General features: G+C 47.5%; 1 protein-coding gene across 5 annotated transcripts in view; it reads right to left on the reverse strand.

Moving 5' to 3' along the window:
* Positions 1 to 983: 983 nt before the first annotated feature.
* XPNPEP1 (X-prolyl aminopeptidase 1) overlaps positions 984 to 26,562 on the reverse strand; it is a 58,136-nt gene continuing 32,557 nt past the window's right edge. For all 5 annotated transcript variants that reach the window (XM_058697719.1, XM_058697722.1, XM_058697720.1 and 2 more), the window contains 16 exons: positions 25,744 to 25,836; positions 25,262 to 25,405; positions 23,406 to 23,501; positions 20,302 to 20,383; positions 18,579 to 18,789; positions 16,697 to 16,786; positions 16,134 to 16,184; positions 14,529 to 14,587; positions 14,322 to 14,399; positions 12,347 to 12,418; positions 10,073 to 10,133; positions 8,517 to 8,586; positions 7,458 to 7,631; positions 6,482 to 6,558; positions 5,198 to 5,296; positions 984 to 1,537 (listed from right to left, as the gene is read on the reverse strand). In XM_058697719.1, the coding sequence (XP_058553702.1) occupies positions 1,409 to 1,537; positions 5,198 to 5,296; positions 6,482 to 6,558; positions 7,458 to 7,631; positions 8,517 to 8,586; positions 10,073 to 10,133; positions 12,347 to 12,418; positions 14,322 to 14,399; positions 14,529 to 14,587; positions 16,134 to 16,184; positions 16,697 to 16,786; positions 18,579 to 18,789; positions 20,302 to 20,383; positions 23,406 to 23,501; positions 25,262 to 25,405; positions 25,744 to 25,836 (1,586 nt within the window). In that variant the 3' untranslated portion in view covers positions 984 to 1,408. The remainder of the gene's footprint in view (positions 1,538 to 5,197; positions 5,297 to 6,481; positions 6,559 to 7,457; positions 7,632 to 8,516; positions 8,587 to 10,072; positions 10,134 to 12,346; positions 12,419 to 14,321; positions 14,400 to 14,528; positions 14,588 to 16,133; positions 16,185 to 16,696; positions 16,787 to 18,578; positions 18,790 to 20,301; positions 20,384 to 23,405; positions 23,502 to 25,261; positions 25,406 to 25,743; positions 25,837 to 26,562) is intronic.

The raw sequence follows: 26,562 nt of genomic DNA on the forward strand, positions 1-26,562 counted from the left end.
AACACAACTTCAATTTTCTAACAGATTAAAAACTACATTTAGGTTGTATGTACACAACACTGTCAATTCAGTCAAATAGGTTTCCATTTCTTTTTTTGTTGTTGTTAAATTTTTTTTTTTTTTTAACGTTTTACACCCAAACTTTTTGTTTTTATCACGTATCAGCCCCAGGAAATGCTGGTGGGAGAAAGGAAAAGTCAAACAAAAGGAAAGGAAGAAAATAAAGGGTCCTAGAACAAGTTACCATGGTGGGCAGTGGGGCTTCATCCCGCTGAGCAACCCCATAAGACAGTATAGATGACACCCCAGACATCCCAGCCAAGGGTTGAAGAGGTCTGTCCTCCCATGCCCAACCACGATGGTCTGAGGCCCTGGGGGCATTAGCTCTGCAGACTTTGGGAGGCTTGCCCCACGCAGAAGAAAGCCCAACTGGGGCACCTGGGTGGCTCTGTCAGTTGAGCGTCAGACTTCAGCTCAGGTCGTGATTTCACGGTTTGTGGGTTCGAGCAGCTCGGAGCCTGGAGCCTGCTTCAAATGCTGTGTTTCCCTCTCTCTCTGTCCCTCCTCTGCTTGCACTCTGTCTCTCTCTCTCTCTCTCAAAAATAAAATTTTTTTTGAAAAAAGAGAGAGAGAGAAAGCCCAAGGATGGGGAGTTGCAGGCACTTGCCACAGAACACTGTGAACAAGTGACGAGACATGAGGACTGAGGCGCTATGGGGGAGACACCACACAACGTATGCTACAGGGTAGACCATGGAAGACTCACTTTCGACAGTATACTCACCAAAACACTGGATTTCCTAGAGAAAAGCAAGAGAGGCTTACAATTAAGTCAGACAACATGTGCGGAGGCCAGGGATCACTCCTCAAAGGGGACCGTCTATCTGGAAAACGCCTGCCCCAAAGGCCACCAGCCCTGGAGATGAGCTCGCCTAACACGCAGCGTGGACAGTGCTGTGAGGAAAGAGCCAGCCGAGACAAAGCACATTTTGACATTTTATTCACTGATCATAAATACAGTCTCATGAATCAAGGTGATCATGAATAATGTACTAGCACCTGAAACTTGGCCACCCCAGAGCAAGCGCTCAGTGCTTCACCATCACTGGCCAGACAACTCACTGCGGCTCATCAGGGCATCTCCCCGCATCGGCGTTTGGCTTTGTGGGGATCCTCCTTCTGGTGCAGCAATTTTATTCTCGGCTCGTTCTCAACAATTTAAAAAATCATAAAAGATTGAGTGTTTGCAAGAAAATATCAAAGAGGATCAGAAGATTTTCAGTTCTTCTTAGAATCTCAAAGTAAAAAGGGGAACTAAGGAAGGAGAGGGAAGGGGACAGATGGCAGGGATCCGCCAGGTTTCTTCCCTTCCTCAGAGCATTTTACAAAAACAAAAACCAGGGAGGCATTAACGCTGTTTGGAGATGGGTTGCGTCTCTCTGATGAGCCACTCGAGGGCTTCCTGGCGGCCCTGTTTCTGCAATTCCTTCCCGATCACATCCCTGCAGGTCAGGTGGTAGTTGTTGAGCCAGTCGCACTGCAAGAGGGGAGAAAGAAGAATGTGGTATTCACCATCACACCTCTCCCAGAGGCTAAACAGGCAAACGGAGAGGCATGGCCCAAGTGCGGAGATCACAAGTTGAGAGCAGAGATGCACAAAACTCCCCCCCCCCACCCCATTCAGGGACAAGTGACTTCTTTGTGCTCTATTTCCCTGGAAATTGACAGGACAAGGCCACATCGCTTGTGGTAAAATGCTCCTAGAACAGTCTACATACAGCAGGTGGACAATGACTGAAGGAGCGGTAAACACCTGAGAGCAAATCACGGCCTTGGCTTCCCTGAGTGTAGAGTAACCTGTAACCAGGTATCCTCTCAACAGGACCCCTGGAAGCCATACGCGCAGGACATCATAAGAGGAATGGGCAGGGGGGTCTGGTGGGTCCTTCACTCACCCATGTGGCCTCATTCCCGTACACCTGGGCCATCTCTGGGTGGCAGCAGAGGAGAAGGGTGCTTACCCTAGACGGCTGCTAAGATTCCTGCTAAGAGACACACGTGAAGGTGTCCCACCAACACACGGGCTTTCCTGTCTTAAATCCGCTGACAAAGCTGAATAAACTAGAATCAGCTGAGCCCACGTGGGTCTTGTGAGCGTGGCTGTCTAGATGAACCCAAAACCTTGGGTGGCCAAGGACTGTGGTGCCACAGGGTGGGGTGGGGAGCTCAACTTTCAAACACTCAACTGAATGTGGCCACCGCCTCAGGAGATTTTTTAAAAGAGGGAAGGAGGAAGGAGGTCTGATCCACAAGACCTGAGGGCCAAAGTTCTGCAGCCACACGAGGGTGAACCCTCCCCTCTGGGGCAGGGCGGTGCGAAGGCTGGAGGGAAGCAAGTTCTACCCAGAGGACAGCCACCCATTCTCTCCACTGTCCAGGAAGTGGGTCTGACCAGACGCTCAGCCGCAGCAAGGCTGGAGAGACTACCACCACCACCACGCAGTTGTTGTAACGAGCCAAACACCACCCGGGGAGGCAGTGGTGTTACAGAAGCACAGGCCTCAGGGACTACAGTCTGCACCAGGTACCAAACACCAGCTCAGGGTCGAGATGGGCACACACATGCAGTGGTATCGCCACCTGGCTTTGACTCCGCCAGCGCTCCACTCCCCACCGATAAGAACTCACTAGCTCCTGCTGGAGCTGGGGAGCGGGGGAGGTGTCAACAGCCAGCCAACTGCTATGGGTCAGCAGAGAGGCCGGGCAGGGCTACAAGACAGCCCGCAGTCCAAAGCGGCCAACCCCGGGGCCAGGAGGAAACTCCCAAAACTCTTTCAGTTTGTACACACAGCCTCCGTGAGGCCTGACCAACTTCCCTAAGGCCCTGAAAACCTGTTGCTGCCCACGTTCACAAGCAAAGTCCTCAGCTGCCATCTGGTGACAAGTGATGGGAATGCAAGACCGAACCCAAAAAGCCCCTAAAGTAATTGTTAAGACAGTCTGTTTGGGAGACAGGAAAGGGCGTGACCAAGTATTTTAAAAGCCAAATGGATAGAATCTGGTTGTGGGGTACTACTGTGCCTTCAGACAGAACGAAGCCCCAGATTCATTAAGTGGTATATGGAAAGACATTCTTTGGCCAAAAGAGATAATAAATGTACTCTGCCTGGTATGTTAAGTACATCTACTGTTATCTGTAGAAACTTGCTTATGATCTAAGGGTAAGAAGATATTATCTGTCCTATAAAAATTGACAGAAGGAACAGTTCAGTGAATTGGCTATGCAAGGTATGGTAATGAACCACAGATTAAGACAGAGCCACTGGGGGCGCCTGAGTGGCTCAGTCGGTTATATGTCCGACTCTTGATTTCGGCTCAGGTCAGGATCTCATGGTTTGTGAGATCAAGCACCAGATCAGGCTCTGAGCTGACAGCGTAAAGCCTGCTTGGCATTCTCTCTCTCCCTCTCTTTCTGCCCCTGCCCCGCTCATGTGCACACGTGGATGCACTCTAATAAATAAATAAACATTAAAAAAAAAAAAAACCCACTGGTCTACGTCCAATGTCATGGGGTGGACTGTGAGGTTAACAAAACTCTCTCCCTCAAAGAAGAATGGTCTCACTCAACCTTCTTCATGCACTATTTCCCTGGATAAAGCAGAATGTCATTGGGAGAAATGCCTCCTGATTAGTTCATTTTATCTAGACGGCAAGGATTGCAAACCCTGGGTACAGGGTAGGAAGCCACGGCCTTGGTCTTCCAAGAGAGTAAAGTGACTTATTACTGAACAGTCCCTCGCTAAGACCCTGGAAGCGGTACCCAAGGCCACAGTAAGAGACAGTGGTTCCTATGGTCACAAAGGATTTAAGCAGGGTGGCTTCCATGCCCACCTAGTGTTCTTGTCCCCTTTCACGTTAGCCATCCCCTGCAGAGGCTGGAAAAGACCCCTGCAATGCTGGAGGGACTCTTCCTGCCATAGACACAGCTGACATCACTGCTCACAGGCTGTGTCCTGTCCAGCACCCTCTACAACCACATCAGTAGGACTCGTTTAGGTGCTGCGAGTGGGAATGTCTGGCGGGTCAAGGGCACTGACAGTTAAGCACAGTGTCCACACTAAGCAGGGGGTAGATGACATTTTCTGCCACCCATCTGTGAGCTGGATGAGGCAGAAGAGACTTCTAGCTGCAGGAATTCCATCCCACAGTCCAATAGAAGGGGCCTCCTTAAGCCTGAGGCACTTTTCTCCAGGGCCGAGCATGAGGCCTAGGTGTGCGCCACTGAGGATGCCTAAAGAGGCACTTCAAGGTCCCTGGAGTGGGGTCAGTGGCTGCTTTGAGTGATAAAAATGTATTCCTATAGAACCTACCACACCTGTCCTGACTTTGGCTCCCATCAATCATCTGCCTTTGCAGGGACTTCTGACCACCCACCCTGCTCTGGAACTTGTGTCCTTCTGACTTCTGTCTTCCTGGCTTGGGAGCAGTTTTGTCTGTCCAGTGTTGACCATTCCTGCCCTGTCTCTGACCCCTCTCTGCTCTGATGTTGATCACCTGGTCTGATCCCTCAAGGCTTACTCCAGGTCCTGGTGCCTGTCACCTCACCTGGCCGTGTGGGCCTGGGGACCCACCAGAGGACTTGAAGGGGTTTCAAGACCTGTTTCCTTCTGAGCCTGACAGGTGAGCACTATTGTGCTCCTAGCTTTGTGAAGAGTTTCACAGCCCAGAGTGACCGGACTAGTAGCTACCACCTCTCTCCTTTCTGTGTGGAAACTGGGCATATGATAATAGATTTTGCTTTTCATGCCCTTAATGTTTCATTCAACATTAGAAAACAATCTGGTATGCGCAATGGCCAACAGGCCCTTCCACCCATCTGGCTTCTCATAGGGGAGACACATGGCCGGCCCATGGTTTGCTAAACACGCCTCAGCGCAGATATGGCTCCTGCCCTCATGGAAAGCAATGGCAAATTATTCCCACTCACGAAACCTTACAGCCCCACAATAGTGCAGGGAGGACCCCTACCTGGAGAGCCAACAAATACAGGAAAAGCACCTACAGACCACAGGAGACCTACAATCTTCAGACTCAGGTGGCACAGACCTCTAAATTAAAAAGTGAGAACAGACTAGAGAGCATAACGTAGCTCCCCACCCCCACTTCCACTCTGTCACCTCCAAGCCACCCTCATTACCTCTTTGTCTGTAAGAGAATCCACATCTATCATTTTGGTCTGTATCGGAACCAAAGTTAAAGGTTCAAAGGTCAGGCTTCCCCGGTTATTGAAGTTGTACTGTTGGAAAAAGAAGAAAACAGAAGCTTTTACTTCTCCCTCTCACAATGAACCACCATGAGGTCATTCCCACCAGCCAGGACCACCCCTCAGGGCCAGGTGTGACTGGGAACCAAGAAGGCGTCAGAGCATTTTCAATCGGCCCAGGAGGCACGATGAACCCAGCTGACGCGACTGTCCAAAAGCTGCTCCGCTGTGCAAACAGCAGCCATCAGAAGCCGAGGGGCTCTCAGCAGCAGGTCCACAGGCTAATGTCCACGGTGATGGAGAAGAAGTAAGGAAACAACATGGCGGTGTCTGGATGAGGGGCATCACTGGTTTTGGTTCTCAAGACTCTACGGCGTATAAGTGCCCGACACCACTTTTATTTAACAGTTAACCGCGTGGCCTGTCCTGACCTGCTAGTCTCATCAGGTGACACATAACAGGTTTGTCCATCCTACATAGTATGGAATGGCCATGGCACCTGAGGGCATGCTGGGTCTCTGATCCTGGCAAGGCCTCTGGGAGTGAGAAGAGAGGTCACTCTCACAGACAGTGACTTCAACATGCAGATCCCTGCAGGCTTAAGAAGCCACTTCTCTCCAACTGTTTGATTTCCAGTCACTCACAGAAGAGGAGTAAGCAGGTCTTCTAGGTAAAGCCTAGCACCTGATGCCCTGCATCCTCTTGTAACAGTGATGGGGAGGAGGAGCCCCTGTCCTCTGCAGGGCACCGGACCTATCTTCTCGCCAGCCTGTGGGGCCTGACCCACAGTATAACTCATGGCTCTTCAGGTTTACCCAATAAAAATCATCTAGGTAATTTGTTGAAAATATAGTTTCCCAGCCCCAGCTCTGGGTCTGGGGTCTGGGAGGGGCCTTTAAACAAGCACCTCCCCCACCCCCTGCCCCTGTAGAGGAAGCATCATGACAAGAAGCTGCCTCTAGCAAACTCAGACCCAAATCACATCCAGCAGGGGCCTGCCTGGGGCTCCATGCATTCCAGTTCTGGGTCCCAGTTCATGAAGAATTTTCTTTTTGGCTTTGCAGAGGAGAGTGATTTCTAGGAAACTCTCCACTATGGGAAGGAAGCTCCATTTCAGCTCCAAAATGGCACACTCTTGGCTCCAAAAACAAACATCTTTATCTTCCCTCATTAGGAAATAATGAAAATTTTACAATAAATAAATACATAACTACCTACCTTGGTCTTCACAGGGACCACCAGGACAACATTTTCAATGCGAATTCCAAAAGCCCCATCTTCATAATACCCTGGCTCTAAAAGACACCAAACCCAGAAATGAGAAGCAGCCCATGATGAACGTGCACATGACCACTCCTGGGATGACAGCCCCACCCTGGAGGGGGAGGAGAAACAGGTGAACAGTTCCCTCAATCCAGGCGCAAGAGCCCAGAGATGCCTCCTCCTCCCACATGGCCACTTTCAATAGGTCTTCGAGGAACAGAAGGGAAGGTTCTGAAGTCCCTGAGTACAATAACAGGATCCACCACAGAGATCACAGCGCATATTCATAAGCCATAATGATGCACGCATTACAATATATTCACAGAGATCTGTTAATGACGTGGGGAAAGGAAGTACATTAAGAAAGCAGAATACAAACACTATGTCCAGCATAATCTGAATGATTAGAAAAAAGATATGAAAGACCAAAAGCTAATACATCAAAATATTAAATAGCATTTCCTATGGATGGCTGGATTACAAATGATTTTCATTTTCTTCCATATGCTGTTCCACTGTCTCACTTTTTCTAATTTTTTTTTTAACGTTTATTTATTTTTGAGAGAGAGAGAGAGACAGAGTGTGAGCAGGGGGCAGAGAGGGAAGGAAACACAGAATCCAAAGCAGGCTCCAGGCTCCGAGCTGTCAGCACAGAGCCTGACGCAGGGCTCGAACTCACGAACCGCGAGATCATGACCTGAGCTGAAGTCAGATGCTTAACCGACTGAGCCACCCAGGTGCTCCCCATCTCACTTTTTCTAAAATGAACACGTGTCACTTTTATAATCATAAAAGGTTGTTCTTAATTCAAAGAGACAAGAGGGGGAAAGTATATCTAATTTACTTTAAAATAATTAAGTATAAGAAACAACAGAGAGTGTTCAAACAGGCTCAGAGATCCACACATGCACTGGGTGAGAGGGACACATACCGTCAGTGACGATCATGCCTGCTTCCAACGGCTCATCAGAGAACGTTTTATAACTGATGCCACAAGGACCCTCATGAACATTCAGGAAAGACCCAACACCGTGTCCTGTTCCGTGCAAGTAATCCAGGCCAGAATCCCATAAAGCTGAGCGGGCAAACGAGTCAAGAAGGTGTCCTGAAAGACACATAAGAACCACTTGATGATATTTGTCCAGTACTTTTTCAATTTGCAAAGCACTTTAGAGATTAGATTTATTATGTTTGGCTCCAGAAGGTGAAACAGAAACCAGCGTGTAAAAGTTACTGGAGGGTTCTGATTTCAACCTGGCACAAGGAAGAGCTAACAATCAGAGCTCCCGAGGAGGGCCGCTCCCCAGCCAATCAGAGCTCAGTCTGAAGCCAGAGGATTGTCTGTCCACGAAGCCAGCAAGGGGACAGCCGCCGGCAGCAGCTGAGGGTGTTGGCGATAGGGACATTCCCTTCCCAGTTCTGGGACCAGGAGGTTTCAGGATTAAAACCAGATTGCAATAAAAGGGATGCCCAGGGAGATGAGTGCAGGCTCCATCTAAGATTCAAGGTCCAGGTGTTATCAACTCCCTGTCCAGTGCCCCATCCATTGGTCCTCAAGCAAACTGGCATATATCTGAAGTCAGGTTCCCAGTAAAATAAATCCCGACAAGGATCCCAACCAGGAGGCCCTGGCCCAGCACTGCAGGGCAGAAGGAGGCTGCACCAACTTCCGCTTGGGCCCTGAGGCCTTCACGCCCGGCTGCACTCTCCTGGGAGCCACCTTTATGTGTCATCCGACACCTGAAGTGGTCAGGAGAGAGGTATACAGCCGACGTCAAGCCCAAACCTCAGCCTGCTCCCTGGGAGGCCCTCTGAGCTCAGTCAGCAGGTCCAGGAGACTCACTTCCTACGGCACACCCACCTGCCCTGGACGGGCCTGAAGGGACTGGGGCTGACACGACAAGAAAGGACATGTTCTTCCACTCACATTTAGACACGTTTGGTGTCTGAACAAGAACCAGCCTGTCATATGACAGAAGGAACCACCTACCTTTGGTTCCAGTTGGAAAAACGGCTGCGCTCACAGCTATGTGGCCCTTGAGGACATATGTGAAGCATTCCTGCCAAAGAAAACCCAGGGGGCGTGTTGCAGAACCGGGACAGAGGTGTTAGTCCTGTAGTTTTCCAGCAGTTCAGAAAACCTTGCTTCTGAAGGCTTTTAGCAATACCACAGAGAAAATCAGAGTGAAAAGAAAAAGAAATCTGGTGGAAAAAAAGCTTGGTCATAGGACCAATTTTCCAGAAAATCTTGAAATTAAATTGAGTAAAAGAGAACTGTCAGAGACATGATCCCACAGATCCTTCCCTGGTAATGAACATTCCAATATACTCTGAGCACGAGAAAGACTGGGAAAGTAGGAGAAGGTACTGGTGAAGCCAGCTAACATTTCCCGAGCGACTCCTCTGTGCCAGGCATGATAGTAAACACTGATCATTTAATCCCACACTTCATGATGGAGATGCTGTGGTCATCCTCACTTGACAGAGAGATTAACCAGCATGCTGGGTGGCTCACTTCATAAGCAGCAGCATCTGGCCTTGGAGCCAGGCGGTCCTGCTTCGGCCTCTGTGCCCTGACCAATGTTATACTCAGGGGTTATCCCTAACTGCCTGGATGAAGAAAGTGCTGCTGGGAAGGTTAGCGGTTTGCTGGTAAGGTGCAGAGTTAGGACTAAACCCATACTCTTCAGTCTGGTCTGGAATTCTTTTTCCAGAACAAAAAGAGTCACACCAAAGGTATATGGACCCAAGGTCAAACTCCTCTGAGGTGCTCATGCCTACAAATAGATAAGGCACAGGACCTGAAGTATGAACCTTGCTCTGCTGCACTGCCTAAAACTCTCTTCCTTGGATAAACTTCCTGCAGAAGTTCCCAGAAAAAGATTCACTGAGAATCAACCAACATTCACTAGGTAGTGACTGATCCGGGAACTTGCAAGGTTCATGGAACCTTTACAACCAGCCCTGGAGGCAGGTACTCTTATCCCCATTTCTGTGGATGTGTCTGTGTGCTTTACTCAGGGTCACAGAGCCAGTAAACAGCAGAGAAGACCTCAAGTCCAGACTCTAGACTCCTGGTGCACATCTCTCTACCTCACTGCTATCTCCTCCTTTCCAGGCCAGACAGACCAAAAACTGAGCAGTGTATATCATTTCAGAGGGTTCCTACAGCTAAGCCTATAAATGGAAATGCTGAACTTGAAAAAAGAAGGGGGTGGCTTTCAGAACCAAATCTAGATGCTGTTTGTAAAAAACGTACATTTCACTACCCCATTCCTATCCCTAGAGATTTCCTGACTCAAGAGAATACTACTGACGCTGTTAAACTTGAATCTGAGTTCCTTGACCTTAGCAGACAGAATGCTTTTAAAATGTCTCCAGTAATTAATTAAATGGACATCATAAAGCAGATAAGCCTGACTCCACAGTAATGAGCTATTTTACTATCCCACATACAAATTTTACTTAGTTACACAATTCCTTTTCATAAAAGCAATGCTCTTACGAAAGCAGAGAGGCCCTCTCAAGTTTTCTGCTCCACCTTACCTTCTCATAGGCTGTAGGGGTCCCAAAATGCATGGTCCGTGTCACATCTGTGGTTCCGTCCCTTTCCAGAAGAAAGGACAAATTAGTTTTCACTCCAAATAAGCTTTTGCTCAAATATGAGGTAGGTGAGGCCACTGCTGGTGGCCACGTAAAATAGTGCAGCCACTTTGGAAAGTAATCTTCAGCTCCTTAAAAGGTTATAAATATGGAGTTACCACATGACCCAGCAATTCCACTCCTAGGTAAATGCCCAAGAGAAGTGAAAATCTAAAAACCTGTATACAGATGAACATAAGGGAAGGGAAGCAAACATCACAAGGAGGGGGACAAAACATAAGAGACTCTTAAATACAGAGAACAAACTGAAGGTTGCTGGAGGGGTTGTGGGTGGGGGGATGGGCTAAATGGGTAAGGGGCATTAGGGAGGACACTTGTTAGGATGAGCACTGGGTGTTACACATAGGGGATGAATCACTGGAATCTACACCTGAAATCCTTACAGCACTATATGCTAACTAACTTGGATGTAAATTAAAAAATAAATTAAAATAAGAAAAACCTGTATACAAACGTTCATAGTAGCATTATTCATAAAACCCAAAAGGTAGAAACAACTTGAATGGCTATCAATGGATAAACAAAATGTGGTATCTATACGATGAATATTACTTAGTAATTACAAGGAATAAAGTACTGACACACACTAGGTCACGAATGAACCTTGAAGACAGAAGCCAGACAGAGAAAGCCATGCATTATATATAATTCCATTTATAGGAAATGCCCAGAATAGGCAAACCCATAGAGAGAAAGTATAGTAATGGTTTCCTAGGTAGGAGAAAATGGGAAGTGACTGCTAATGGGAATGGGATTTCTTTCTAAGGGTGATGAAAATGTTTCAAAATTGCTGGTGGTGATGGTTGCACAATTCTGTGAATATACTAAAAACCATTGATTGTATACTTAACGTGAGTAAACTGTATGGTATGTGAAGTATATCTCAATAAAGTCGCTTAAAAAAACTAAATGAGACAAAGTAGGAATGCAAGGATGGCCTCATGTACTGAGAGTAAACTCGTCAGGCCCTGACACGCACAATGCGAGGACTGTTTCATGGGAGACACTGTCACTGGGGTCATAAACGAGGGGGAAGAGGACAAAGTAAACAGGAGCCTGCTTCTATCAAAAGAGGGCCGGGGCACCTGGGTGGCTCAGTCAGTTAAACATCCGACTTTGGCTCACAGTTTGTGAGTTTGAGCCCCGCATCTGGCTCTCTGCTGTCAGCACAGAGCCTGTCTAGGATCCTCCATCCCCAATTTGTCTCGGCCCCTCCCCCATTTATGCTCCTCTCTCTCTTTCTCAAAAATAAACATGAAAAAGAAAAGAGAGAGAGCCAACCTCCAATTCCTCCCATCAGGACAACAAAGGACTGAACCCTAAAAATACCCAAAGGTATCTCTTAGAACACACTAATCCATACCTGTGACACAGAAAGGATAACTTCTAGAATCCTGCTAAAATTTAGAAGTGAACCAAAATGTACACCAGTAGCCAAATAATCTCAACACCCTCAGTTCTAGGCTGTTATCATGAATACCAACCCATTTGTCCCAAGACTAGGCTGTGGTTTCCATGCACGGGGCGGAGCTCACTTAAAGATCAGGCTCCCCCTCAGCCATGGTCCCAACTGCAGTGGGAAAGGAGCATTTAAAAGGCCTTGCTCGTGCCCTCTTCATGCAGACAACACCTGTTCCAGCTCCCTCTCATGGCTTCCACATCGAGACCCAACGAACTCTTGGGTTCTCCTCTGAGAAACTTTCTAGAGGATGAGTGTGAAAAGGAGCAAGATGTGAAGACGAAAATTCAGAAATTCGGGGGCAACCTAGTTTCTCATTCATTCATTCAAAATTAATCCCTTACCTCCGAAGGCCCTGAGGCCACTACAAGTCCAGAGAGCTAGCAGGCAGTTTATGAGCTAGAGCAGAAGCCTTTCCAGTGGTTTTGAAAGCTTGCTTTCAGTTATTTATTTAGTATTTAACAACACTCGGCCAAGAACTAAACATTCCTATCAAACAGTCTTTTGTGGGAAGAGTTACCACTGGGCTCTTTCAACCACGGGTGGAAAAAAAGGACAAGACACGGGAACGAGTCCATTAGCAGCAGGTGCAGAGTGAGAGTCTCAGCTGAGTGCTCTCGGCTGGAGCCTGGCTTGCCCCCTATTCAACTGCTTTGACCCAACATCGTCAAGCTCTATGGCAGCCCTAGTTTACTTACTTGTATTGAGCTCCCGAGTCAATCAGGTACACCTCATCTAGCGACAAGGTCCTATTCGTCTCAGGGACTGGCCTAAGAAAGTTAATTAAAAAATAATTAGTCCACAAATGTAAACACTTCCTGAATCTGGGAGGGGGACAAATAAGAGTTCCTTATACTATTCTTACAACTTAGGTTAAGTCTGAAATTATATCAAAATTAAAAGTTACCAACTAAATTAATTATTCCAAATAATTTAATCTTCTAGAACTAGTCAAAGACCCAGTCGACCTATCTCCCCAACTGGATAAAGAGATCAAGAGAAGGAAGAACAACATATCTCTTTATATCTAGCTCCATGTGTGCTTGGAACAAAAAAGATGTTCATGAAATAATTGTAAAAGTTACAAAAATAATAATCATTAGATGCAGCAGGACCAAGCTAGAGTCCTCAGAACTGGCAATATAGCAGCCAGGAGTCACTTGTCTCTGGGTGTGGGGGTCCCAGGCCCCGGCCTCAGCCTCCATGTAACTCCCTCAGTCCTGACCCCATCAGGAGCCTCCCCACTTGCTTCCTAGGCCACCAGACAGGCAGGAGGTAAATTCCTCAATTTGGGAGGAAAACTAAAGGGATTTTTACTGGGAAGTGAAGTAGATCACAATGTTCTTACACAAAAGCACTTTTTCTAAATGAACACGAAGCACTTTTAAAAAGTGATCTGATTTCCCCAGGCCACTTCCAGACAGTGTCACTGCACTGGGAAATGCTACAACGAATAATAGCACTGCAAGTCTCTGCCCTGCCGCTGAGAGAAGGACTCCTTCATTTCCAGGCACCACCCCCTCTCCAGCACTACTGGAGTGGCTACTTGGGCTGAACGACTGAAAAAGACAACCAGACATGGAAGCAACGTCCTGCTTCTCAACAGGCTTCCAGCAGCCCATTGTGAAAACATGCCAAAGTAGAAGCAGGCTTCTCCCCCATTTGATCGGAGTTCTTTTTAATGTGTTAATTACATGTAAAATTCTAGGATAGTATCCAGCCAAGAAATTCATCACCTGAATTAAACATAAGACAAAAACTGGAGTCCTTTTGATATTTTAATTTTGGAACAGAAGCATTAATACGAGAGAGCTGCACAATCACAGCTGTGACTGTCTCCCACACAGCTTCAAAATCTGCCCCAAGACTAACAGCTCTAAAAGCAGCTATTAAAAGGGGGTGGGGGTGAATCTCTGCCCAAGTACAGCCCAGTGAGACAGACCAAGTGATCTTCCCCCAGACTGTGTACCTCAGACATGGAGCAAAGAACTCAGAATGCCCAACACAAGGCAAATACATTCAACTGGGCAATTCTGAAAGCTGAAGCCCGATAATCAAGCCAAGTTCCATTTCCCACCATCTCCACAGACAGATCAGCCCTAAACTTATCAGTGCCCCTCCCATCTCACAGTGCAGGGAATGCTCAGCTCTGTGAGTCCACAGGCTCTTACAGGTCATCTGCTAAAATGCCTCGTAGGCCGGGTGCCAAGCCCACAAGGAGGGAAGAAAGGGTGCTGATTACCTCCCTAACCATAACAGTATGCTCAACAACCTCATGATAAGTTTTTTGGTATGGGGTGATGGAGCTCACAAAGATGTCTGGACTCCTGCATCAAGATGGCTGCCATTATCAAGAAAGACAAACACCGATCACCATGATCAAGAGCTATGAATACAGCTTCTGTAGACACAGAAAGGAAATGGGGACAACCCATTTGACTACATCGTGAAGAATGTCAGTGCCATACACCTGAGCCTAAGTGGAGGCTCCCAAAAGGCAGAGAGTGGGAGATTGAGAGAAAACAAGACCTTATTTCCCATATAAGAACAGTCTCAACAGACAACATGGGGGTGGGCACTGGGGCCTCTGGTAAAATAATGTCTCTCCCCTGCTCAGGCTCCTGTGCAGAAGCAGCAGCAAAGCCAGGCACCGTGCTCCTCCGCATGCCTTACGCGTAGTGAATGATGGCGCCATTGGGTCCCGTACTGGAAATCGTTGGGAAGCTCAGGTCCACAAAGTCAGCCTGTTGTCTGGAACAGAAAGACACAGAGAGCACAGCGGCTTCCGGAATCTTATTGTGCCAGCAATCAGGGCCCTCTCAGCCTCATTTAAGTTGCCAAAGAAATGACCACAAGGTTCCTGCGCACACAGATCCGTACCTGCGAAATTCCTCAGCCTTGTCGGCAGCTGAGATCTCCGACACACCACCTTTGGGCACCTACAAGGAAGTTGCTCATAAGTCATCAGGAGTGATAAATTCACGTGTTTATTACATGTTAAAAGGGATGCATTAAAAGCTTATTTTTTCCTCAATTCCCATGTCCCGGCTGTCCAACCTATGGGACACAGCTGAGGTCTCATCTTCAACAAGGAGGGAACCTTCTAAGACTCTTACCAAAGCAATCTAAAGTAGAAGGGTTTAGGGGCACCTGGGTGGCTCAGTCAGTTAAGCATCCAACTTCAGCTCAGGTCATGATCTCACGGTTTGTGAGTTCAAACCCCATGTCGGGGTCTGTGCCGACAGCAGCCTGAAGCCTGCTTCAGATTCTGTGTCTCACCCTCTCTCTGCCTCTCCCCCACTTGTGTTCTGTCTCTATCTCAAAAATAAATAAAATATTAAAAAAAAAAATTAAAGTAGAAGGGTTTCTATCCTTTCAATTTTTCACTTAACTCTCTGCCCCAGTGTTATACCCTAAAACCTCCCCAAACTTAATCCATCTAAGTTGAAAAATTCAAAACCATCTCCTGCTAGGATATTGTCTTGCGAAAGTCATCCTAAATACATAAAGAAGATAAATGAAAGATATTATTACAGGGTGATTAATAACGGCAAGAAAATTAAAAAGGATCTAAACACCTGAAAACAGGAGCAATGGCAAATTGGTCTAACCACTAAACGCAACCTCTCTGCTTGGATCCTTCTTTTTTATTCGAGTATAGTTGACACACAGTGTTATGTTAGTTTCAGGTGCACAACACAGTGATTCGTCATCTCTATTTATGCTATGCTCGCCACAAGTGTAGCTACCATCTGTCACCTCACAATGCTTTTACAATTTGGATCCTTTTTTAAGGCCTCAAAGCACATGGAAAATGCTCACGCTGTGGTGCTAACGGAATAAAATAAAATACAAAATCGTATGTATACACTGAGAGATGTGTAAAACTTATTTACGCAGAAGGAAAATAGCCAGAGAGAATAAAATAGTTACACACAGGGTGATACCCTTCTTCCAGTTTAAGCTACTTTTAAAGAATTGTTTATATAATATTTAAAGGGAACATGTGATTGTTTAGTAATGACACAAAGAAATCCTCCTGCTGTCAACCATAAGGAATGAAAGGGCAAGAAACTAATGGCCAAGAGTCAATTTACTATCAAATAAAAAGTTTTAAGTCTTAAATTGAAGTACACAAAGATCTTTTTCTCTTAATATAATCAGCTTGCCTAGAATATTATTGTGAGTCATTTTTCCTCATAATGAAATTCCACTCAGTTATAAGACAATGCCTTGACCCAAAAAGGATCCTCTCTGTGAAGGAAATTCTGTCTTCATCTGTGTTACTATTTTCTACAATTAAAAAAACTTCTAAATACACACACACCAAATTTCCAGAAAGAACTACCAAAAGTAAGGACTAAAATTAGATCAAGACCTTACACCTCGTGGTCACCAGAGCATGGAGGTGCCACGGCTTGAATCACATGTTGAGAACTTCTGAATAATCTACATCCGTGTGTTAAAACAAGGCGAAGAACCAACCTCTTTCTCCAGCCAGTTAAAGAGTTCACAGAGGGCAACAGCATCTTTAATCTGTGCAAAGAATAGAGACAATTTTTTTTAAGTTATTACTGAAAATCAGCTGGGCAAATTCAGTGCCCAGCCCTAACGTGGTTCTGAGAAAGCCGGACCCATCGGGCACAACCAGGGAAGGGCCTGCCGAGAGCAAAGGCAAATCCCAGTGGATTCACTCCCGCCCTCCAGAGGCAGGAAAGACAAGCCACTGGCAAATGCCATCTGTGGGCCTCAAATCTTTCTAGACCCACCACTGGCCTTGAAACATACCTTGGGCCTTTTAAGAGGCATCACCTTTTTATTCTTCTTCTTCTCCATCATCATCATCGTCGTCGTCGTCGCCTTTTTTGTGTTATACATTGTACTTTATAAAGATCTAGCCCACTGAGTATTCTACTTCATTTTCACACAAACGCTGGAAGGCTCAAAAAATTTCCGGCCTTGTGCCAGGCTCAAAGCCACACAGCAGATGAGGGACTGGGCCTTCCAACCACCATACACACCCCCTTTGCACGGGCTGCTTTACTCACGTGAGCTCGCCGCATGCCTTCTGATTCGGCAGAATTCTTCACAGCTTTGGCAATGCAGATGGGGGTGTAAGGCATACAGCATCGATGATCCTAGGGGCAAAAGGCGTAGTATGGGAAAGTGAGTCTGGCTCCACTCACCCAAGACCAAGGCAATCACCTCTTCACCCAGCACATCAAGACAGGTCATGTGAAGAGCTCCCATTCAGGACCCATGGAGCTGTGCCCGGGGATCGAAGTCCTGCCCCTTTTGGTTGATGACTCTGAGCATGACAAGAGGGGCTCAAACGCTTCCAAAAGGTAAAGTACATCAAACAAGATTATTTTTCTTCTGTCCCCCACATCTTCAGCTCTCTGGCACTGCTGGCTGCCGGCCATCAGGAAGACACTGCTTTTCAAGCTTCCATGGTCATGGTCAGAGTCCAGTAACAGATCAAAGCTTGACTGAAATAACCCCTTTCTTGAAAAAGCACAAAGGAGGCTTTTTCCCACTGGGGATACACACGACTGAGGGAGGGCTCCTGCTCCTTCCCATCTTGCTCAGCGATCACAAATCACCTACTGTTCACGATCTGATCGTAAAGGGCTGGGGAAGACCCTTCCCAATGAGAACGAGTCAGAGGCCAGCCCTGCACTCTGGGAGGGGGGTTTAGGATCACCTTGCACTCGCACAGAGCTTGTTGAAAGGCTTTCATTCCTTCTAGGCTCCTTATTCCCTCACTCCTACGTGCATAGCCCTCATGAAAGACAGGCATGATCCCCTAACTTAGGTCAAGGAAACAAATCTCTGAGCAGATGAGTGTCACACAGTGTGAGAGTGGCAGGGCGTACTGGCAAGCCAGGTCTCAGTGGGCCAGGCCTGGGCTCTTTCCAGGATGGAGAAGAGAGGAGACCCCTGGGCTTGCTAAAGGGCACTTGGCAGCCAGAGGCTCCAGACAGGATGTTCGAAAAGGCTACAATCCAAGGTGGCTTGGATTCCAGTCATGCCCTGGGCCCTAGTTAAAATGAGAGGACAGGTGTTCACTGCTTAGAATAACCCAACAGGGGCTAAGTAAAGGGCAGGGGTATCACTATCATTTGACTTTCAACAAGTCCCCAACTTCCCAAGCCTCTCTGGGCCTCCAGTCTCCTTAGCTGTAAAACGTGGTGAGGGAGGAGCACACGCAGAGTAGTGTTTCCCAGAGTTCTCCTACCACCTACACAGCTCTTACACCGGCTGCCAGCCCTCTAGACCTTTACTTCTTTTCTTTAGACCATCTTTATTTAAAAAATATTTTTTTAAGTGTTTATTTATTTTTCGAGAGAGAGACAAAGCACAAGCAGAGGAGGGGCAGAGAAAGAGGGAGACACAGAATCTGAAGCAGGCTCCAGGCTCTGAGCTGTCATGGGGCTCAAACTCACGAACGGCGAGATCATGACCTGAGCCAAAGTTGGACACTCAACCGACTGAGCCACCCAGGAGGCGCCCCTCTTTAAACCATCTTCAAATCAACTTAGTTTGTTAAATTCTGTCTTAAGAAACAATTTTTATATCATCATGGTCTCAAATACTAAAAATATTTTTTCTAGTATATGCTGAATTGCTTCTAAAACAGAGAATATTTAAATAAACCTAAGTATTAGTACATACCACCTAAAATCATCTCTAATGCCACACTCTGGACAACACAGGACTCAATGAGTTCTAAGGGCCCTCAGACTCTCAACATGGCTCTAGCCCAAAGGGCTCATCTAGGGAGAGGACATCTCTGATCTGATAATCAGTCCCCGAGATCTTCCAAAACAACCTCTGTTTCAAAGACAAAGCTGCATGATGCCAGAACTGGGAAGGGGCTGGCAGCTGGAATGTGGCCGACTTTGGATGGGCCTCAGCAGGGCTACCAACCTTGGGGATGGTCTCGCTTACGGCGTAGCTGGCCTTGTCGCTGACCCACACCTTCTCCCTTGGGGAGAGATTGGCACACAGAGCCTTCAGCTCGCCCAGGATGGACTTGTAGGGAAGCACCTGGATTCTGTATTCGGCTTCTAGGCCCAAGTCAAAAAGCAGATGCTCCTTCACACTGGGGGCATCTATGCGGTCACCATCAATGAAGAGCCTGCAGAGGGGCCAGGGATGAAGTGACAGAAAAAGGAGGACACGTGAGTGAGGGGGGGAAGCACACACCCACACATACACAATAGGCTCCACCTTCTAGCAACCGAAACCAAGCAGTTCCCCTTCCTCCCCATTCCCTTCTCAAATCCTGCTCCCCAAACTGTGTCCCTATCCCCGTGTATGCTATCACCATTCACTCCATTCCCCCAGCCGGGACGTGGACACTGTCCCTTCCCGCCACTAAGATCTTTGGGCCTATAGTGTAAATCCTGATCAAATCTGTCCGGCTTTGACCCTGGCCTTGCCTAGTCACCAGCCAGGTTCAGGGTGCCCCCATCTCTCTGCTGGATTAGCACCAGAGCCTCCTAACTGGTCTCTGCATCCAGTCTTGCTCCAGCCAACACAGTTTTCCCAGCCACAGTATTCTTTATGATTTACAAACCAGATCATGTGGTTCCCTGTGAAAAAGTCATTCAATAGCTCCCCAGTGTCCTCAGGATAAAGGTCCGAGCTCCTGGACACCGCTCACGGGCCTTCCTTTAGGTGGCCCCTGCTCACCTTCCAGCCTCACACTCTATGTTCCCACCACACTGAACCACTCCAGGCCCTCCTCAGGCAGCATGCTCTCTCCTGCCCAGAGCCACTGAAAATGTCATGCCCTCTGCTTAGACCACCATTCTCCTCACTCCCCGCTCACCCAGCCAACGCACATGCGCCCTCCATCTCTGCTTCGATATTACTTTCCCCAAGAGTCTCCTCTGATGCCCCAGTTTAGGTCAGGCCCCTCCTGTAACATCCATACGCATCCCACTGACAAGTCAGTGCCCACTTACATGCCCTGAAGCCCCTGAAGAGACATTCATCCCCCAGCTCCAGCCCAGCACCCTGTCTCATTCACCCTAGCACCCAATAGAGACCCTATCAACTTAATAAATGTTATCTGAATAAAGAGCCATCCAAATAAAAGAACAACTGCAGGAAGGCCACAAGCAATGCTTTAATGCATAAAGTTTGACGGGGGAGGGGGGGGCGGGGCGCGGGCTTCCGGTGTCATTTTTGACCTTCCAAATGCCTGGGTTTATTTGAACTATGGACCCAAGACTGTATAACTGAGCCTGTACATCCCTTTGCAACTGGCTGCTACAAAATTTAGAATCAAGTGTGTGGCCTGACCAAGACTTTGCAGCAGGAATTTTGTGAAATAGCTTCATTCTGGTTTTGTTCTGATGTCCTGCCTAGTTTGTTTGGTTTTTTTCCTATCTTCTAGTACTGGAGAGACTTTCATAGATTTCAAGATATTTGGGAGATTAAGAGAGAGGCAGGATGTAAAAGAAATACCTGCTGTTAAGGAAGACAAGAAGGGAAAGGAAAGAGGAGCGGGAAAGGGAGAAAGCAGAAGAAAAGCAGTGCATCAGCAGGACGTCAGGTAGTGATGGGGTCGACCAGCAAGGGAGACGGGGAATCTGAGGAGCTGTGAGGAAGGAAGGACCTTCCAGTGTGGCCCAACACTCACATGATCATCTCCAATCCTATGATTGCATAGGAGAAAAACACCGGATTGTGCTCCACATCTGATCCTCGGAGATTGAACAGCCCTTAAAAAAAAAAATAAAAGCCCCGTCACTTGCCTGACTTGAGATTACAAGAGAGAGCCTGTAGGGGGAGGGAAACGCTTCAACATCCATGGAAGGCTTCCATGGAAGGATTCCGTGGCATCTCCCAGAAAAGCCGGAAACCTCACTTCCTGGTTCCACTTGGAGCTGCAGTCGCTCATGCCCGCCAAATGATGGCACCAAAACTGTTTCTTATGCTACCATATTGCTGTCCCGGGAACAGAATGGAAGTTAGTCAAAAAACAGGAGGATTACCCTCCTAAGAGTTGAAATTGTCCCCCTGGTGGTGACCTGCCAGACCTGGCCTTGCTGCAGCAAACTGGCATTCCCAAGTAAAGGGAAAGGAGCCAAGCACTCTCTCCCTTCTGAAGCAAACAACGTCCTCGGGTAGAAAGACTGAGACCCACCCAGGATGGTGAGGGAGCCCAACAAGGCCCTCCGGCTAAGAGTCAAGGAGCCCCGAGGAGGCGGGGCTTCCCAGCAGAGGAACAAAAGCAGGGAGTGAGTGGTGGTGGCCTTTAAGCCCAAGAATGAAACCCGTATCGGAGCCCACCCAAGGGTCAGCTATGATACCGAACTGGAGTGGAGGCCCCAACTACAGCCAGTGTTAAAGGTGTTTGGGGAGATCACTGTATGTTTGAAGGAGTTTGGGGCAGATCACTGTATGTTTAAAGTCTGGGGAGATCATTGTATGTTTAAGAAACTAAAGTGGCCAGCAGAGAGAATAGCTAGGGTCTCAAAGCTTCCAGATGCCTAATGCTTGCTCTCCTGAAGAATGCAGTATTTTAAAAACTCCTAGTGAGAAAAGCTCTACGTCTATTTTAAAATAATGGCTTCTCACAACAAAGCAATGAAGCTTTACCTATCAGACGAGCAGTTTAAAAATGACAGTACCAGGGCACCTGGGTGATTCAGTCGGTTAAGTGTCTGTCTGACTTCGGCTCAGGTCATGATCTCAGGGTTTCTGAGTTCGAGCCCTGCTTCGGGCTCTCTGCTGTCAGCACAGAGCCTGCTTCAGATCCTCTGTCCCCCTCTACCTCTCTGCCCCTTTGCTGCTCACACTATGTCTCTGTCTCTCTCTGTCTCTCTCTGTCTCTCTCTCTCTCTCAAAAAATAAACAAACATTACAAAAATTTTTTTGATAAAATTTTAAAAAATAAAAATGCCAGTACTTGGGACTGGGAAGGGTGTGGCAAGACAGGCATATTCCTATCCACTGTAAACAATTCTAGCAGGTAAATGGCAAGATGGGTCCAAAGGCCTACCACGTGCACACCCTCTAACCCATAATACCACCCCTGAAAGCAACCAGAAATAGAAGAAAATCATCAGAAACCAAGACACAGATTTTGATGCACTAAGATTTTGATGGCGGCATCATAATAAAATCGTGAGAAAATCAAAAATAACCTAAGGTCATCCTTAAGGGAATGGGTAAAGTAAATTATGGTATAACCAACCATATGATGGGATATTTATATTTACTTAAGTTACAATTATATATGCTTAAAGTATGCTGATACTTTGGAAAAAATCAAGCCTCAAAATTATATATGCACCAAATATTAACAGTGATGATCTCTGGGTAACAAAATTATAGGTGCTTTTTTTTCTTTTTCTTTTTACCTCCTCTACATTTTCCAGGTTTTCCACAATGGGAATGTGTTTTCTTAAAATCAAAGGGAGAAATTAACTTTCTATATGTTATTTTCCCTGATGTCAAGGTTATTAATTAATTAAGGATATAAGTCACTGATACATGTCAAGTATCACTGATAATCTGACAAAGTTTTGGGGCTGGGGACTGGAGACATAGGACACTGTGTAGTAGGGTCTCTTTCTCTAATGAGAAAATTAAAAAATGAGGTAGTGCCTCTTCTCAGTCACCCTGGGTCAAACCCAGTCAGAAAAGGAAGACGGAACCAAGATTCCTTCAGGTTCTAGAGGATGACAGGTACTAAACAATTGCATGCAGGTTGTTTAAGGTCTAAAGATTCAGAAACTGCTATTGTATCAAAAAAGCTGGCGAAAAATATTTATAGTTCCTGAGTTTTCTGAGGTACAAATATTTCTAGAACATGGGGCGCCTGGGTGGCTCAGTCAATTAAGTATCCAACTCTTTTAATTTATTTGTATTTTTTTTATGTTTATTTATTTTTGAGAGAGACAGAGACAGAGACAGAGAGAAACAGAACACGAGTAGGGGAGGGGCAGAGAGAGACACACAATCTGAAGCAGTCTCCAGGCTCCGAGCTGTCAGCACAGAGCCCGACATGGGGCTCGAACTCACAAACCACAGGGTCATGACCTGAGCTAAAGTCAACACTTAACCAACTGAGCCACCCAGGTACCCCATAAGCTTCCAACTCTTGATCTTGGCTCAGGTCATGTTCTCATGGTTCATGAGTTCAAGCCCCATATCAGGCTGTGCGCTGACAGTGTGGAGCCTGCTTGGGATTCTATCCCTCTCTCTCTGCCCTTCCCTTGCTTGCTCTCTCTCTCTCTCTCTTTCTAAATAAGTAAATAAAAACAAAAATTTTTTTAAAAGAGAAATATTTCTAGAACATTCTCACTGTGAAGAACACAGGGGCCTAAAGAAAAAGTATAGAGAAAAAAATAATCTCCTATGGTGCCACTTCTACAGCTATAAAGAGACATGAATATTGACAGACACACAAATACTCACAGACATTAAGTGTTAGGAAGGAATGTCCTTCCTCAGAGGTGTCCCAGTCCTGAAGAGACTGGTCAGAGGTGGACATCCACCATAGATTTAACATCAGCCCCTGGCTGTAAAAACACTTTGGGCAAAGCTACATTCCCCTCTCCCATCTCTATAATTCTTTCTCCATCCTACTTGGTGCATCATATACCCATTGATGACATAAGTCTTTTGTTTATTCCCTGGCCACTCAGAAAGCTGATCTGCACGAACACACAGATTCCCAGAGAACCAAGGGAGAGACCGGGTAACATGCCCAAACAGTAAAGCCAGAGCACTCACACGCAATCTCATCCAGGGCAGTGACCACAAACCACACGACGTTCCTCTCGGCCATTTTCAACCGAAGGTCTGCAACCTTGTCCTTCCAGGAGATGCCTGCAAGAAACAAACGTGCTTGCGGCTCTGGCCCTGGTTCCAGGGACCCACGGGAGCCAACTGAAAGAACCCATCCCAAACATTCTGAGCCAGCACCACCTGTTATAGGGAGCATGTTGGTTGAGCAAACAGGAGGCCTGGATTTAAGCCTCTGTCCAAACCTGTTGACTTTCAAGAGCCCTGACTGCCTCACCGACAAAATTAATACATTTGTTCATCCAACAAATGTCTATGAAGCACCTAGACTTCCCAGGCATAGGTATCTGCCAGGCACTGTGCTGGTCACCGTGGCTACAGCTCTGAGTTATACCCAGTCCCTGCCCTCAGGGGGCTTACAACCTAGATGGGAAGGCAAATAATTAAACCAGCAACAGTTACACTTCCGTGTAAGAACTGGCACAACAGCAGAGGCACAGGGAGCTACGAGAACATACTGCCCAGGAGGGAAAACTCACCCAGTCTTACAGGCCGGGGGAATACCACCCACTTTACGTTCTTGGAGCCGAGAGACTCGCCCTTTGGTGCTAAGACCTAGGTACTCCCTGCAATCTGACTCACTGGGACCACTACTTCTAAATCACACTTGCCCTGTCATAGCCAGGGCCTCCCTGTGGCTCTCCAGATGGAATGGTAGCCCTGGGGAAGCTCACCCCATCACCACCACGACCACCACCATCCCCACCACGAAACAGTACTTTCAACTCCGGTTACAGCCACCTGGGAACAGGACGACCCTCTGTCTTATTCACCCAGCACCTGGCACAGTGTCCTGCACATAGTAGGCACTCGTGTTTGTTGAACGCAAGTCTTACCCCCAACGTCTGCTCTCCCCTCTCCTACAAGTAATAGGTCAGCGCCTCTGATTCAGCTTCTAAAAAACTCAAAACATGCGAATGGAAAATGTCTAGCTGACCCTGGGCCACTCCCTGGACCTATCCCCCTGAATCTGAGCTACCCTCCAGTGAGGGCATCACAAGGAGAGCAAGCTGGGGGCTGCCCCCACAACCAACACCGCTTTGAAGATCAGCTCGGGAATGCTGTTTAAAACTTGGCAAGAGTCTGGGCTGTAATGCTTTCTTCCCAGGACCCCTCTGGGCAATCTGCCTACATTCCAGACATCCCCCATCCACCTCTACTCTGCTGTTTCTACCACACGACTCCCTCCCCTTCAGCCCCACCTCCCTGGCCTCTCTGTGTATCCCTCACTCATAAATCCACACTTTCAGCTCCCACAAATGGTTCGCAGAACTTGCTCCACACCGACCACTATCATACAGGCCTAAGAAAGCAGAGGCACAGGGAGCTACGCCTCTTTAGCGGCTTTTATGCCCCAAAGCCGCTAAAGCAGAAGGTACGAGATGGGGTGGGGGGTGGGGGGCCTGAGGAGGTAAATCTACAAACTTGGGCAAAAGAAAAGGAAATGGAAGCTAGAAACCCCTCAGCCCTGTTTCCAATATCAGACACGTGAGAGGCAGCGAGCAACAGCGTAGTAAAAAAGCCATCTTAGCAGCAGCCAAAGGTCTGCCCAGAAGAGCAGGGCAAGAATAAATTATGCAAAGTAGGTGGTAAGTAGGTGCCAACCCTGGAAACAAATAAAGCTCCTGCCTTCATGAAATACCCCACCAGTGCCAGTGCCAGCATGGGGCAGAATCCTCCCGTGAGCTCAAGCTCAACTCTGATTCAGGACAGCGATGAAGACAAAGGTGACAGGTGGAAGGGACGATGGCTGGGGGCCCTGCTGCATGCAGCACAGTTCTGACCTGTGTAATCGAGGCCCAGGGTGAGGAGGGGCTTGCACGGGCGCTCAGGACGGTCTGTCCAGATTTTGTCCACAAGGTTCTCTTTGACAGGAATGAGGTGGTGGCCTGCACTTCTCAGAACCTTGGCCATCTTCTTCCAGTAATCTGGGGAGAAATACACGTGGCCCAGCCATGCATGAACTGAACGCCATCTCGGCCAAGGCAGGCAGCAGAGCCTTGAGAGCCAGCGCCTTCTGAAAGGCGATCCTCCCGTGGCCTAGCGCTGGGTGCGTAGGATGCAGAACAGCAAAGAGGTGATCTTCACCACCAACCGCCTTCCCCTGCCTCTCTGCCAGAACTCCTCTCCTCACCTTGATCTTTACCATGACGTCAAGTCACGCCAAGCCCCCAGAGGATCCACGTCCCACAAACAAAGAAGGACAATGGAGAGGCATCTAGAACCCACTTCCTTACCCAAGCTGGAAGGACCCCAGCTCACTCACCAGTAGGAATGATCAGTGGGTCCACACCAACCCTGGATCCTTCAGGAAGTACACTCACCAGCCAGTCTTCCTGAGTGGGTGTGTCCTTCAGACCTACAGAGGGAAGAACAGAGAAGAAACAATTCCCAGTGGAACCAAGCTCACGGTCCTACCCAGAAGGAAGCAATTCACAAACATCATGATAACAGGGCCTTTATTAAGCACCTTCTCTAAGGTAGATGGGTGGCACGTGAAAAAATCTGAACTTCCCTTAATCCTGGAAGGCTGCAAGAAGTATAAGATGGTGTGTTTTTCTTTTTCTTTTCTTTTTTTTTTTTTTTTTGAGAGAGAGAGAGAGAGAGAGAGAGAGAGAGAGAGAGAGAAGAGGGAATGCACAAGCGGGGGGAGGGGCAGACAGGGAGAGCGAGAGTCCCAAGCAGGGTCTGTGCTGTTGGCGCAGAGCCCAATGCGGGGCTCGATCTCATGAACCACAAAATCGTGACCTGAGCCGAAATCAAGACTCAGACGCTTAACTGAGTCACCCAGGTGCCCCTTAACACCCAGGTGTATTAAGATGGAAGCATACGATAAAATAAGAAGACAACAAAAAGAAAAGGCAAGATTTTCATTCGACTCCTGGTCAAACCAGCACCCGGGGAATCACTGCAACATAGGTACACGTGTCACTGCAAACAACACCTTCTCCGCCATCAGTCACTTTACCACCAGTGGTCACTTGAAGAGCACTTGGGTGGTGACTGGTGAAGGCTGGGAGCTGGGGGCCTCCGTCTCATCCCACACCAGGTAAGAGAAACACACGCCATGGTACTCTCCCCTCAC

Source organism: Neofelis nebulosa, chromosome 13, assembly GCF_028018385.1.
Source record: "Neofelis nebulosa isolate mNeoNeb1 chromosome 13, mNeoNeb1.pri, whole genome shotgun sequence".
Lineage (NCBI taxonomy): Eukaryota > Metazoa > Chordata > Mammalia > Carnivora > Felidae > Neofelis > Neofelis nebulosa.